Source organism: Salmo salar, chromosome ssa26 (genome assembly GCF_905237065.1).
Source record: "Salmo salar chromosome ssa26, Ssal_v3.1, whole genome shotgun sequence".
In the NCBI taxonomy this organism is placed as follows: domain Eukaryota; kingdom Metazoa; phylum Chordata; class Actinopteri; order Salmoniformes; family Salmonidae; genus Salmo; species Salmo salar.
The window spans coordinates 31320903-31333953 of NC_059467.1; the positions used below are offsets into that span (position 1 = coordinate 31320903).

At 42.8% G+C, this 13051-nt stretch overlaps 1 protein-coding gene across 1 annotated transcript; it reads right to left on the reverse strand.

The window, feature by feature from the left end:
* Window positions 1-511: 511 nt before the first annotated feature.
* Window positions 512-7038, reverse strand: LOC106587718 (tetraspanin-3). The gene is made up of 7 exons (XM_014176316.2): window positions 6690-7038; window positions 4726-4917; window positions 4536-4610; window positions 4296-4397; window positions 4024-4176; window positions 3078-3161; window positions 512-2081 (listed from the first exon to the last, which is right to left on the reverse strand). The coding sequence occupies exons 1-7, from the start codon at window positions 6750-6752 to the stop codon at window positions 1989-1991; spliced, it is 762 nt and encodes a 253-aa protein (XP_014031791.1). The 5' UTR covers window positions 6753-7038; the 3' UTR covers window positions 512-1988.
* Between the last annotated feature and the right edge of the window lie 6013 nt (window positions 7039-13051).

A 13051-nucleotide genomic window follows, 5' to 3' on the forward strand; every position in this document is an offset into this window, starting at 1 on the left:
AGTCGTCCAGGTCCTGAGGCAGCAAAGCATCCCCAAACCATCACACTACCACCATACTTGACTGTGGGTATAAGGTTCTTAGTGTAGAATGCAGTGTTTGGATTTCACTAGACATAATGGAACCCATGTCATCCAAAAAGTTATACTTTTGACTCATCTGTCCATAGAACATTCAAGAGTCTTGATGATCATGCATGTGCTTTTTTGCAAACTTGAATCAACTATTTGGATGATATGGATCCCATTTTTTTTGTTTTAGAATGGCCTAGTCACAGTCCAGACCTAATCCCAATTTTGATGTTGTGACAAGACTTGAAACAAGCAGTTCATGCTTGAAAACCCACAAATGTCACTGAGTTAAAGCAGTACTGCATGCAAGAGTGGGCCAACATTCCTCCACAGCGATGTGAGACTGAACAACTACAGGAAGCATTTGGTTGCAGTCATTGAAGCTACAGGTGGCACAAAGTTACTGAGCGTTGGAGGGCAATTACTTTTTCACACAGGGGAATTGGGTGTTGTATAACTTTATTAATTTGTTGTCATTTGTAAACTCCGGCCCTTTAATCTAATATTAGGTTTTGGTTGAAGATCTGAAAACTCAGAATCAAAAATATGAAAAAGTAAAAATCAGAAAGGGGGCAAATACTTTTTCACAGCCCTGTAGGGAATCTCAGATACCATACAGAAAACTAGTCAATATTTAAACTGTATCAACTGTAAATATGTGTGAGGATAAAATAACTGCACTTGTCTACACCAACCTGAGAAGTGATCTACGAGAGAAAGTAGAAGTGTATCTGAATCAAGACCAACAGCTGTACTGTATTTGATATTTGATTCATAAAATATGTCATGTTTACTTTGAAGATACATTGAAAAGGGGTGCTTCAGTTGATCAATAAAACATGTTTTAGTTTACATTTAGGAGGTTTATTTCAATCAAAGTTCTTTCCTCTCCACAATCTATTTACATGATTTTGTTTCACATTATATTCTGCAATGCTACAAGTCTAAATATCAACTTCTGTTTGAAAAATAATACACAATGCCACAAAAATACAAAACAAAAGTGACTCCCTCAGTCCCAAACCCAATTCTTTGGTGGTTTACATCAAATTCCCAGGCAGGTTTGAATCTCGAGTGACTCAATTGTATTCCTCATGTCCTCCCTCCTCAGCTTCTCAATGCACAGATCTGAGGTTTCTCCACTTGGATCTTCTCCTCCAGTGCATTTTAAAAAGGAGGCAATGAGAAAGGACAAGGGAATCAAGAAAATACAATTGAGATTCACCCCTTCCCTTTCATACTTGGTATTAGAATGTAATGTGTGTGTCGGAAAACACCTACATATGTACCAACTTGTAACACAAAGCTCTATCTACACATGGGTCTTAGGTAACACTGGTAAAGTACCTCTACACTACCTATGAATGGAGACTGGAGATGGGTTGACTGACTCACAATTTAGTGGTAAACTACAGGGTCCCTCATAGATAAAGGTACTTCTAATATTCACATGATTAAATATTCCTTAAATACCTCCAGAGCTCTAGTCATAGTGCAAACTGACACATGAGAAAGGAGTACATTCCACATATTGCACTGAGCAGTAGTTCTCTTCTATAAAGAGCCCCTAATCCTCCCATGGTCCCCAAAAGGGAAAAGAAAATAGGCAAGGCTGTATTTCTTGAGCAAAAGAAAAACAACAATATCTATTTGCCATTTAACAACTTTGGCCTTAGGCGTTCCATAGTGTCTAAAAAACAAACATTTAAAATAAAGTTACAAAGCATGTTCAATAAATAATTATTTTCACAGACCCCCCCCCCCCCCAAATCACCAGTGTATACCCAATAGTTATCCTGTGCAAGGTGTGCTTGAGCTTACTACTGCTGAAAACTACAAATTGTGGACATGTCAGTTGAGGCTTCTTTTCTTTATTCTTATTGGTGGAGCCCTTGGTGCGGGCCAGGCCGGTGTCCTCCTCATGCGTAGGTTGCTCCGGTGACCAGTAGCTCATAGGCCGGGTCGTGCCCCCTCCTGCACAGCACCACACAGGCACACAGCATCCCCAGCATCTACAGGCAGAAGGAGGAGTACAACAGTATGCATAGGTAGCATTATCATCATCGCTGCACCCAGAATAAAATGTCACGTGCACTGGCCAGATAGTCTTGTTGTGAAAGACTAGAATTTCCAGGAGTCCTGCTCCTAGAGCGACAGTAGTGCAGGGTTTCTGTCCCTGCCTTGTGCCGTGCCATGCCATCACACGTGATTTGATTAATTGAAGAGAACTTGGTGTGTGAAGTGAAGTTCTTCGAATGAAGGAGAACAAAAAGGAGAACCAGAAGAATCATACCTACAAAAAAGGTGGGGGGAAAAAAACAGGTCGAGGCACTCTAGTCTTCATTAACCGGGTACATTGAGCATTAACACCTGCACAATGTGACGCATGCCTTCATCAGGGTTGGTCTTTAAATGCTCTTTATGCCTGGAGAATAAAGGCTCTCTATATTAAAACCCACTAGAGTGCTTCAACTTCGAGTTTTCTACCACTTTACACCTTTTTGGTGGATATGTTTCTTCCTGATCTCCCCCATCCCAGAGACAACCGTGGCTGTTTGGGACACCTGCAGCTACATTATGACTCATGAGACTGCATTTCATAATCACATGCATCCAGTGACTCCACAAATAGACCAAGTTATCCTCATAAGGAGAAGGGAAGTGACTGGTCAGCAGAACCCATGTTGTGATGTCCCCATAAGGTAGTGTTGAAACATTGAAAAAGCGATTTGACACAATCAGGTCAGCTTCTCAGCAGCAGCTCGAGGCCTACTAGACTAGAGACTCCCACTGCAGGAGGACATTACTGCAGCTCTAGTTAACATGCACCTGGTTCAGATGTTATTACAGAAGGACTCAAATATCGGTGTAGGAACAGTGGGTTAACTGCCTTGTTCAGGAGCAGAACTACAGATTTTTACCTTGACACCTCGGGGATTCGATCTTGCAACCTTTTGGTTACATGTCCAACGCTCTAACCACTAGGCTACCTGCCTATATTTGTTTACCTGTATTGCAGCGAAGGTCAGAGCAGCCCAAATGACATACATCATGATTTCTTTCAGCTTTTTCACAACAAGAGCTTCACAGCCCTAGAGGAAAAAAATACAAATATTAAAAACATGTGTGTGTATGTCAGTATTTTCTTTAGGAAGGAAATGTGCCGGTCGAATGTCCAACCAAATCAAATAGATTCCCATTTGAATGCCGTCATGTGTTAGGTAATGGTTTTCTAGGAGTGCCCACTGACAATTCATTGACACCACATGCAAGTGACTACAATAAATATGCAAGGAGAAATGAGGGCCTACGAAGTGAACGTTAGCTCCTTGCATAATATCCTGTTTCAGTGTTAATTTAAAAATAAGTTCTGTGCCTCCATTCTTGGTACGGTAGCTAGTTAGCCAACTAGCTAACTTGATTTGCACGGTATCCAGCATTTTAAGATACTTGATTAGGCATTAGATTAGGAGGAAGAGGGGGGAAGCAAAATGAATTCATCTAAATATTCCTCCTTGGTGGACTTGTATGATGTCTGTAAATTCTCTTTAAAATACAGTGAACACTTTTCAGATTGACTGGCATGGGAAACCTTGTGGGCCGGTACCAGTTGATACAATGCTGTAAGTTCTCTACTGAGAGCGCACTCTCAAGACAGACAGGCATAGTAGAGAGATGATACGATTGAAAGACAACCTGAACCAATCACCATGCATAGCCAATGGGATTTGTAATAAATGCCATTTAGCTGATACTTTTATCCAAAGTGACTTACAGTCATGCGTGCAAACATTTTACGTTGGTGTGGTCCTGGGATTCAAACCCACTACCCTGGCGTTACAAGCGCCATGCTCTACCAACTGAGCTACAAAGGACCATTTATAGACAATATTTATTTTCATTGGGCTATTTACCGGCTAAAGGAAACGCTTGGGTGTGCGTGTTCTCTCTTACCTCTGGGTAGAGGTCACCAGGCCGGCTCATGGTTCCAGTACAGTTGCTGATGTTGGGTTTACAGCAGCTGACTGGAACACTGTTGTTTCTGGACTCTTTGAACCAGCGAGTATTCCTCCAGTCAGAGTACTTGTGAATGCCACAGCAGTGGAGCTATGACGGGGGAGAGGGTGGGAGAGAGACGGGGAGAGAGAGTGAGACTGTTGTAGGCACCTGCAAACTCGCCTATAGTGATTTTTTTTTAAACATGTCAGGAGAAATAAATCTGTCACCTGTCTCTGCACATAGTCGATGGCACGGCTGGGGGCATCTGTGTTGGTGCCATTGTATTCATCATACACCTTCTGAATGGAGTGGTTCACCTGATCTTCCACCTGAGTACAAGCAACAACATCAATTTCATCTGTGCAAGAATTGTACCATTCATATTAAATTCTAACAAACTGCATTCCCATTCACCCTTTTCTATTGTTATTGTGTGATAAGACACTAGACAGTAGGCCAATACTAACCCTAGCTCTGTAGATATAGCCAATAACAACCACAACAACTTCTGTGACAAACACCAGCAGGAGAATGACAGCAAACTGCAGAGCAAAGAGAAGAGATATGATCAATTCAACATCTAGTCCAAAGACTAGAAATTACATTTACCTGCATTATACAAATTACATTTCTATCCATGTGCTTTTCAATACTTACAGCTGTTAGTCCGCAGGAGCTTTCCCGTATTGTGGCACAGCATCCAATCAGCCCAATGATAAACAGCAGAGTCCCGACTGCTATTATAATGGAGGCTGGGATCAAGGTGTACACATCCTCAAAGAAGTGGTCATAGTCATCATATGTGATGAACACATAGGCTCCAATGTAACACAGAATTCCAGCTGCAGCCTAGAGAGGGGGCAGTGAGAGGGAGACAGAGCAAGAGAAAGAGTCTGGGTCAGGCATGTAACATCCAACGTTTTTTTGCTTATCAGAAAGAAACTCCAATATTGTGTGCAGACTGAGACATAGCTTTGTGTGTGTTTGTTAAAACAATGTTGGTATGTGGTCACTGGCTAGCTGCTGGTGTGTAGCAAGGGTATCCTCAGTTTCACTTTAAAAACTTGCACAAAATATACCCTTGCAATAACTTGTCTAAATTCATGGACTTAAGAGGACATATGCCTTTTTTGTGATAAAGTGTGACTTAAGTTATTTTGGAGTCAGTTAAGTAATTACAATTTTTTATTTCATTAATATGACCCAGGTATTTACAATGAGACAATGTTATTCAAATAAAAACAAAACTACTTGAAATCTGTCCTTAAATGCAATATATTTTCCCTTGAAATTCAATATTTAATAAAATATCTACAATTGGTCAATATTTTTAAAAACACTAACTTTTAAAGCTGTTGTCACTGGCAATTCATGTATTGGGATTTTACTTTCATGCTATTTTATGTTTCCTCAGAGAAAAATACATGTGTAGTGATGTCCTATGTTTTTTTTGCTATTATATTGCAATTGGAAATGTTGTTTAAAAAAAAAAAGAAAACAGGGGAATCCTCAGTCATGTAAAACTAAGCTAAGTGAACATTGTAGCACACTGTATTACCAAGCACTATCAGATTTGTCTGGCTGCTACCCAGACTCCTTGCTCGGCCCAAACTCTACGCCCGTTAGTTTCTTCTCGGTAATTAAAGTATGTCGCGAACGATAGAGCAGCGTAATAATTTAGTGTGAGTAGTCAGGCTACTATCAGATGAGATTGGGTGAGAGGTTAGGCCTAAACAATATGAAATACTAATTTGTGAAAACACTGATACTGCAATGAAATGTCGGGGACATCGGCGCATGGCGGCTAGGCGTTAGCTAGAAGGCTAGCTAGGTCTCTCACAGTGATACCAAAGATGTTTTTCATTGTTCTCTGTGGTGATACGTTTTCTGCTAAACTGACTGGCACAAACTACAATCGTGCATATAGTCTTACCCACCGTTATGCAGTATTTCATTCAATCTCGCGGGGTTTCATGCAACAAATTGCAGCATTAAATGTCAGACGGTTAGCTAGCTAAAAGCTAGATCTAACAACAATGGCAAATGCCTGTCCGGCATTAGCCAGCAGATCCGACACGCTTGCTCACAGCTGCATTAGTCTCTGACACCGCGAAGCCGGCGCGAGATATAACTCGTTAAATGTACTTTAATCCAGGGATGGGAAATGTGTTGTACTCCGAATTGTCCCATTATCCCAACTGTTACGCTGAGAAGATTGTATAATTAAAACTAGTAGTCGTTCAGACGTTTTCTTCCACATGTTAGCTAACATGTGGCAACAGCAGCCATTTACGGAAAGTGTCTTATATACACAGGAATGCTGTCCTGCCCACCAACGGGTCGGATCTGCCGGCTACCTGTCCTTGTTCTACCCGTGCTTGCAATAACAGCAAAACATACATTTCAGAAACAATGTATATTTTAATAAACAAACTAGACAAGATGGTTGGAAAGCTCCACATATTCATTTTGTAGAGAATTAACGTGAGCTAGCTAATGTTAGCAGACGCCTCCCTTTGCTGCAGCTAACGTTAGCAATTTCTGTTGCGTACTGTAATTAATCTCAACCTTGACTACCTAGCGTCAAATACATGTTTTGAAACAAGTTCGTGATATCTTACCCAGAATATTAAATTCAGAAACACCAGGACGGTCTTTGATGAAGTAATCCCACACTGGCCCATGGTTGCGCTGGAATCCAAATATGTTACTGTAATTTCGGCTGGATCATGGATGTTGTTATGATAAAAAATGGCTGTCCTGTCCGTTCTTATTATACCTCAGTGCAGTGGTAGGTTCTGCCCCACTGCCTTCTTCAACAAAATCGCCAAAAGAGCGGATATGTCACGTGTGCAGATGAGATCATCAAAACAACCCGACGGTAAACTTCTTCTGTGGGGTTTATCGGCGGATGGCATCCACTGTTATGGGTCATTACTGCTACCTACTGTATTGGAGTGTGAGCTAGAGGGAGAGGAATCATACGTAAATCCTACCTGCCAGCCCTGTTTCTCCTATAAAAAATATAAACAATTACACTGTATCTAATGTAAAAAATGTAAATAAAAGGGTGCTGACAGAGAGTCCTTAGGAAATGTTGCATTATTATTTTATTTTTTAATGTATTATTTCTTACATTGTTAGCTCAGAAAATCTTAAGTGTTATTACATCCAGCTGGGAAGAAATATAAGATATCAGAGCGGCATCAATTTACCAGCACTACGACCAGGAATACAACTTTCCCGAAGCGGATCCTTTGTCCGAACTACCCAGGGAATTTGAGCTGATTCCAGAGGCTGACCCAAAACAACGCCGCCAGAGAAGAGGTAGACAGAGCGATCCTCTGGTCAGACTTCGGAGGCGCGCACACCACCCACCGCTTCCAAGTATATTACTTGCTAATGTCCAGTCTCTAGATAACAAGGTAGATTAAATTAGGGCAAGGGTTGCTTTCCAGGGAGACATAAGGGATTGTAGCATACTCTGTTTCACAGAAACATGGCTCTCTTGGGATATGCTGTAGGAGTCGATAATGCCACCTGGATTCAGTGTACGTCGTAACAACATACAGGAATTCAAGTCATTTTGTTCACCTGACCTAGAATTCCTCATAATCAAATGCTGACTGTATTATCTCCCAAGAGAATTCTCCTCGGTTATTGTCACAGCCGTGTATATCTCTCCTCAAGCCGATACCACGACGGCCCTCAAGGAACTTTAGGAAGCCTTGTTCTCAAATTTGCTTTGTTAAAATCCACAGCGACAATAAATGCAGCCTCAGGATATATGGTTTCCAGTTTGCATAAATTCTATCAGCATATTGACTGTAGTACTCGCGCTGGCAAAACTCTGGATCACTGCTACTCTAACTTCCACAATGTATACAAGGCCCTCCCCCACCCTCCTTTTGGCAAATCTGACCACGACTCCATTTTGCTGCTCCCTTTCCCTTCCTTTAGGCAAAAACTCAAACAGGATGTACCTGTGTTAAGAACTATTCAACGCTGGTCTGACCAATCAGAATCCACGCTTCAAGATTGTTTTGATCATGCGGACTGGGACATGTTCCGGGTGGCCTCAGAGAATAATATCAACGTATACGCTGATTCGGTGAGTGAGTTTATAAGGAAGTGTATAGGAGATGTTGTAACCACTGTGACTATTAAAACCTACCCTAACCAGAAACCGTGGATAGATGGCGGAATTCGCGCAAAACTGAAAGCACGAACCACCGCATTTAACCATGACTGGGATTATAGCCGAAAACAAACAGTGTAGTTATTCCCTCCACTAGGTAATCAAACAAGCAAAATGTCAGTTAGAGACAAAGTGGAGTTGCAATTCAACGGCTCAGACACGAGACGTATGTGGCAGGGTCTACAGACAATCACGGATTACAAAAACAAAACCAGCCACGTCACGGACACCGACGTCTTGCTTCCAGACAAACTAAACACCTTCTTTGCCCGCTTTGAGGATAATACAGTACCACCGACGCGGCCCGCTACAAAGGACTGTGGGCTCTGCTTCTCCGTGGCCAACGTGAGTAAGACATTTAAACATGTTAACCCTTGCAAGGCTGCCGGCCCAGACGGCATGACTAGCCGCGTCCTCAGAGCATGTGCAGACCAGCTGGCTGGTGTGTTTGCGGATATATTCAATCTCTCCCTATCCCAGTCTGCTGTCCCCACATGCTTCAAGATGCCCACCATTGTTCCTGTACCCAAGTAGGCAAAGGTAACTGAACTAAATTACTATCGCCCTGTAGCACTCACTTCTGCCATTAGGAAGTGCTTTGAGAGGCTAGTCAAGGATCATATCACCTCCACCTTACCTGTCATCCTAGACCCACTTCAATTTGCATACCACCCCAATAGGTCCACTGATGATGCAATTGCCATAACACTGCACACTGCCCTAACCCATTTGGACAAGAGGCGTTGCCATGCACGCCTCCAACTCAATCATCAAGTTTGCAGACGACACAACAGTACTAGGCTTGATTACCAACAACGATGAGACAGCCAACAGGGAGGAGGTGAGGGCACTCAGAGTGTGGTGTTAGCAAAACAACCTCTCACTCAACGTCAACAAAACAAAGGAGATGATCATGGATTTCAGGAAACAGCAGAGGGAGCACCCCCCCCCCCCACATCCACATCGACGGGACAGCAGTGGAGAAGGTTGAAAGTTTTAAGTTCTTTGGCGTACACATCACGGACAAACTGAAGTGGTACACCCACACAGACAGTGTGGTGAAGAAGGTGCAACAGTGCCTCTTCATCCTCAGGAGGCTGAAGAAATTTGGCTTGTCACCTTAAACCCTCACAAACTTTTACAGATGCACAATTGAGAGCATCCTGTCAGGCTGCATCACCGCCTGGTACGGCAACTGCACCTCCCACAACCGCAAGGCTCTCCAGAGGGTGGTACGCATCACAGGGGGAAAACTACCTGCCCTCGAGAACACCTACAGCACCCGATGTCACAGGAAGGACAAAAAGATCATCAAGGACAACAACCACCCGAGCCACTGTCTGTTCACCCCGCTACCATCCAGAAGGCGAGGTCAGTACAGGTGCATCAAAGCTGGGACCGAGAGACTGAAAAACAGCTTCTATCTCAAGGCCACCAGACTGTTAAACAGCCGTCACTAACACAGAGGGGCTGCTGTCAACATACAGACTTGAAATCGTTGGCCACTTTAATAAATGTATCACTAGTCATTTTAATAATGCCATTTGAATAATGTTTACATATCTTGCATTACTCACATTACTCATACTCATATCTCATATGTATATACTGTATTTTATACCATCTATTGCATCTTGCCTATGCCGCTCTGTCATTGCTCATCCATATATTTATATGTACAGTTGAAGTCGGAAGTTTACATACACCTTAGCCAAATACATTTAAACTCAGTTTTTCACAATTCCTGATATTTAATCCTAGTAAAAATCCCTGTCTTAGTTCAGTTAGGATCACCACTTTATTTAAGAATGTGAAATTTCAGAATAATAGTAGAGAGAATTATTTATTTCAGCTTTTATTTCTTTAATCACATTCCCAGTGGGTCAGAAGTTTACATACACTCAATAAGTATTTGGTAGCATTGCCTTTAAATTGTTTAACATGGGTCAAACGTTTCGGGTAGCCTTCCACAAGATTCCCACAATAAGTTGGGTGAATTTTGGCCCATTCCTCCTGACAGAGCTGGTGTAACTGAGTCAGGATTGTAGGCCTCCTTGCTCGCACACACTTTTTCAGTTCTGCCCACACATTTTCTATAGGATTGAGGTCAGGGCTTTGTGATGGCCACTCTAACACCTTGACTTTGTTGTCCTTACGCCATTTTGCCACAACTTTGGAAGTATGCTTGGGGTCATTGTTCATTTGGAAGACCCATTTGCGACCAAGCTTTAACTTCCTGACTGATGTCTTGTGATGTTGCTTCAATATATCCACATAATTGTCCTCCTCATGATGCCATCTATTTTGTGAAGTGCACCAGTCCCTCCTGCAGCAAAGCATCCCCACAACATGATGCTGCCACCCCCGTGTTTCACGGTTAGGATGGTGTTATTCCGCTTGCAAGCATCCCCCTTTTTCCTCCAAACATAACGATGGTCATTATGGCCAAACAGTTCTATTTTTGTTTCATCAGACCAGAGGACATTTCTCCAAAAAGTACGATCTTTGTCCCCATGTGCAGTTGCAAACCGTAGTCTGGCTTTTTTATGGCGGTTTTGGAGCAGTGGCTTCTTCCTTGCTGAGCGGCTTTTCAGGTTATGTCGATATAGGACTCGTTTTACTGTGGATATAGATTATTTTGTACCGGTTTCCTCCAGCATCTTCACAAGGTCCTTTGCTGTTATTCTGGGATTGATTTGCACTTTTCACACCAAAGTACGTTCATCTCTAGGAGACAGAACGCGTCTCCTTCCTGAGCGGAATGACGGCTGCGTGTCCCATGGTGTTTATACTTGCGTACTATTGTTTGTACAGAAGAACGTGGTACCTTCAGAGGTTTGGAAATTGCACCCAAGGATGAACCAAACCAGGTCTACAATTTCTTTTCTGAGGTCTTGGCTGATTTCTTTTGATTTTCCCATGATGTCAAGCAAAGAGGCACTGAGTTTGAAGGTAGGCCTTGAAATACATCCACAGGTACACCTCCAATTGACTCAAATTATGTCAATTAGCCTATCAGAAGCTTCTAAAGCCATGACATCCTTTTCTGGAATTTTCCAAACTGTTTAAAGGCACAGTCAACTTAGTGTATGTAAACATCTGACCCACTGGAATTGTGATACAGTGAATTATAAGTGAAATAATCTGTAAACAATTGTTGGAAAAAATGACTTGTGTCATGCACAAAGTAGATGTCCTAACCGACTTGCCAAAACTATAGTTTGTTAACAAGAAATTTGTGGAGTGGTTGAAAAACGAATTTTAATCACTCCAACCTAAGTGTATGTAAACTTCCGACTTCAACTGTATTTATTCTTATTCCATCCCTTTACTTAGATTTGTGTGCATTCGGTAGTTGTTGTAGAATTGTTAGATTACTTGTTAGATATTTCTGCAATGTCAGAACTAGAAGCACAAGCATTTCGCAACACTCACAATAACATCTGCTAACCATCTGTATGTGACCATTAACATTTGATTTGATTTGATGATGTTCTACTTAGTATGCTCATTAAACTCAATTCCTGTATCCCCTTCTCCCTCATACTGGATCTCAGTCTCTCTTCCCTTTCATACTGCTCACACTATATCAGCACATGCACCACTGTCTGTTTCCTGGCAAAAATCACACCTTCCTGTTGGATGCTGTCTTATGCAATCAGCTGTGTCCATCTTGAAGCAGGTGGGGACAGTAGACTGGGATAAAGGAGAGATTTAATATATCCGTAAACACTCCAGCCAGCTGGTCTACTCATGCTCTGAGTGCGTGACTAGGGATGCCGTCTGGGCCGGCGGCCTTGCGAGGGTTAACACGCTTAAACGTTTTACTCACGTCGGCCACGGAGAACGAGAGCCCACTGTCCTTGGGAGCGGGCCACGTCGGTGGCACTGTGTTATCCTCAAAGCGGGCGAAGAAGGTGTTTAGCTTGTCTGGGAGTAAGACTTCGGTGTGGCTGGTTTTCCCTTTGTAATCCGTGATTGTCTGTAGACCATGCCACATGCGTCTCGTGTCTGAGCCGTTGAATTGCGACTCCACTTTGTCTCTGTACTGACGTTTTGCCTGTTTGATTGCCTTACGGAGGGAATAACTACCCATCACCCAAAGCTCATGTTCCCAGCATGCCTGTAGCACCCCTTTCACAGGAGGAGACGCCCCATGTCCCTATAGGTTGAGCCAATCGTTAATTGCCAGCTGCTGTCTCCTAATCTGCAATGGCATCTCCCTCATCTCCACCTGACACTGGGGAGGTCCGAAATGCCCCACTACATATTCTGAGTCCTAGTGCCTGTATGACATCTTTTCAGTGAGGTCCGGGCTGCTGAACCATACGCTCAAAGTCTATTACAGATGGAATCAATGCAACATACATGGTCCTCAGTGAGGAATACACAGCCCCCCATTCCATCCCTGTCAGACAGTGCATCGCATTTAGTACCTTCTTATACTTTCCCACCACTCTCTCAATGTGTTCTGCCCAGGTCAGCCTAGTGTCAAAGTACACCCCAAGGAACCTGAAGACCCCCACACTCTCCAGTTCTCTCGTACAACCTCAGGCGTACCTCATCTACCACTTTCCTCCTGGTAAAGAACATTGTCTGAGTTTTCTCTACAAAGAACCTGAATCCCCACATTAATGCCCACCGCTCTACCTCATCAATTTCTTCCTGTACTTTCCTGACTATGTATGGTACATATCTTCCCCTCTTCCAGAAGGCCCCATCATCTGCAAATAAAGACCGCCCAATATCCAGCAGTACCTGCAGACAGTAAACTGTAGGATACTG

Coding starts and splice junctions, on each gene's coding strand:
- LOC106587718 (XM_014176316.2), bottom strand. CDS start 6,752: ATGGGCCAGTGTGGGATTACTTCATCAAAGACCGTCCTGGTGTTTCTG. Junction 4,177..4,295: donor TCGACTATGTGCAGAGACAG/GTGACAGATTTA, acceptor CCCCCGTCATAG/CTCCACTGCTGTGGCATTCA. Junction 3,162..4,023: donor CTGGTGACCTCTACCCAGAG/GTAAGAGAGAAC, acceptor TTTTTCCTCTAG/GGCTGTGAAGCTCTTGTTGT.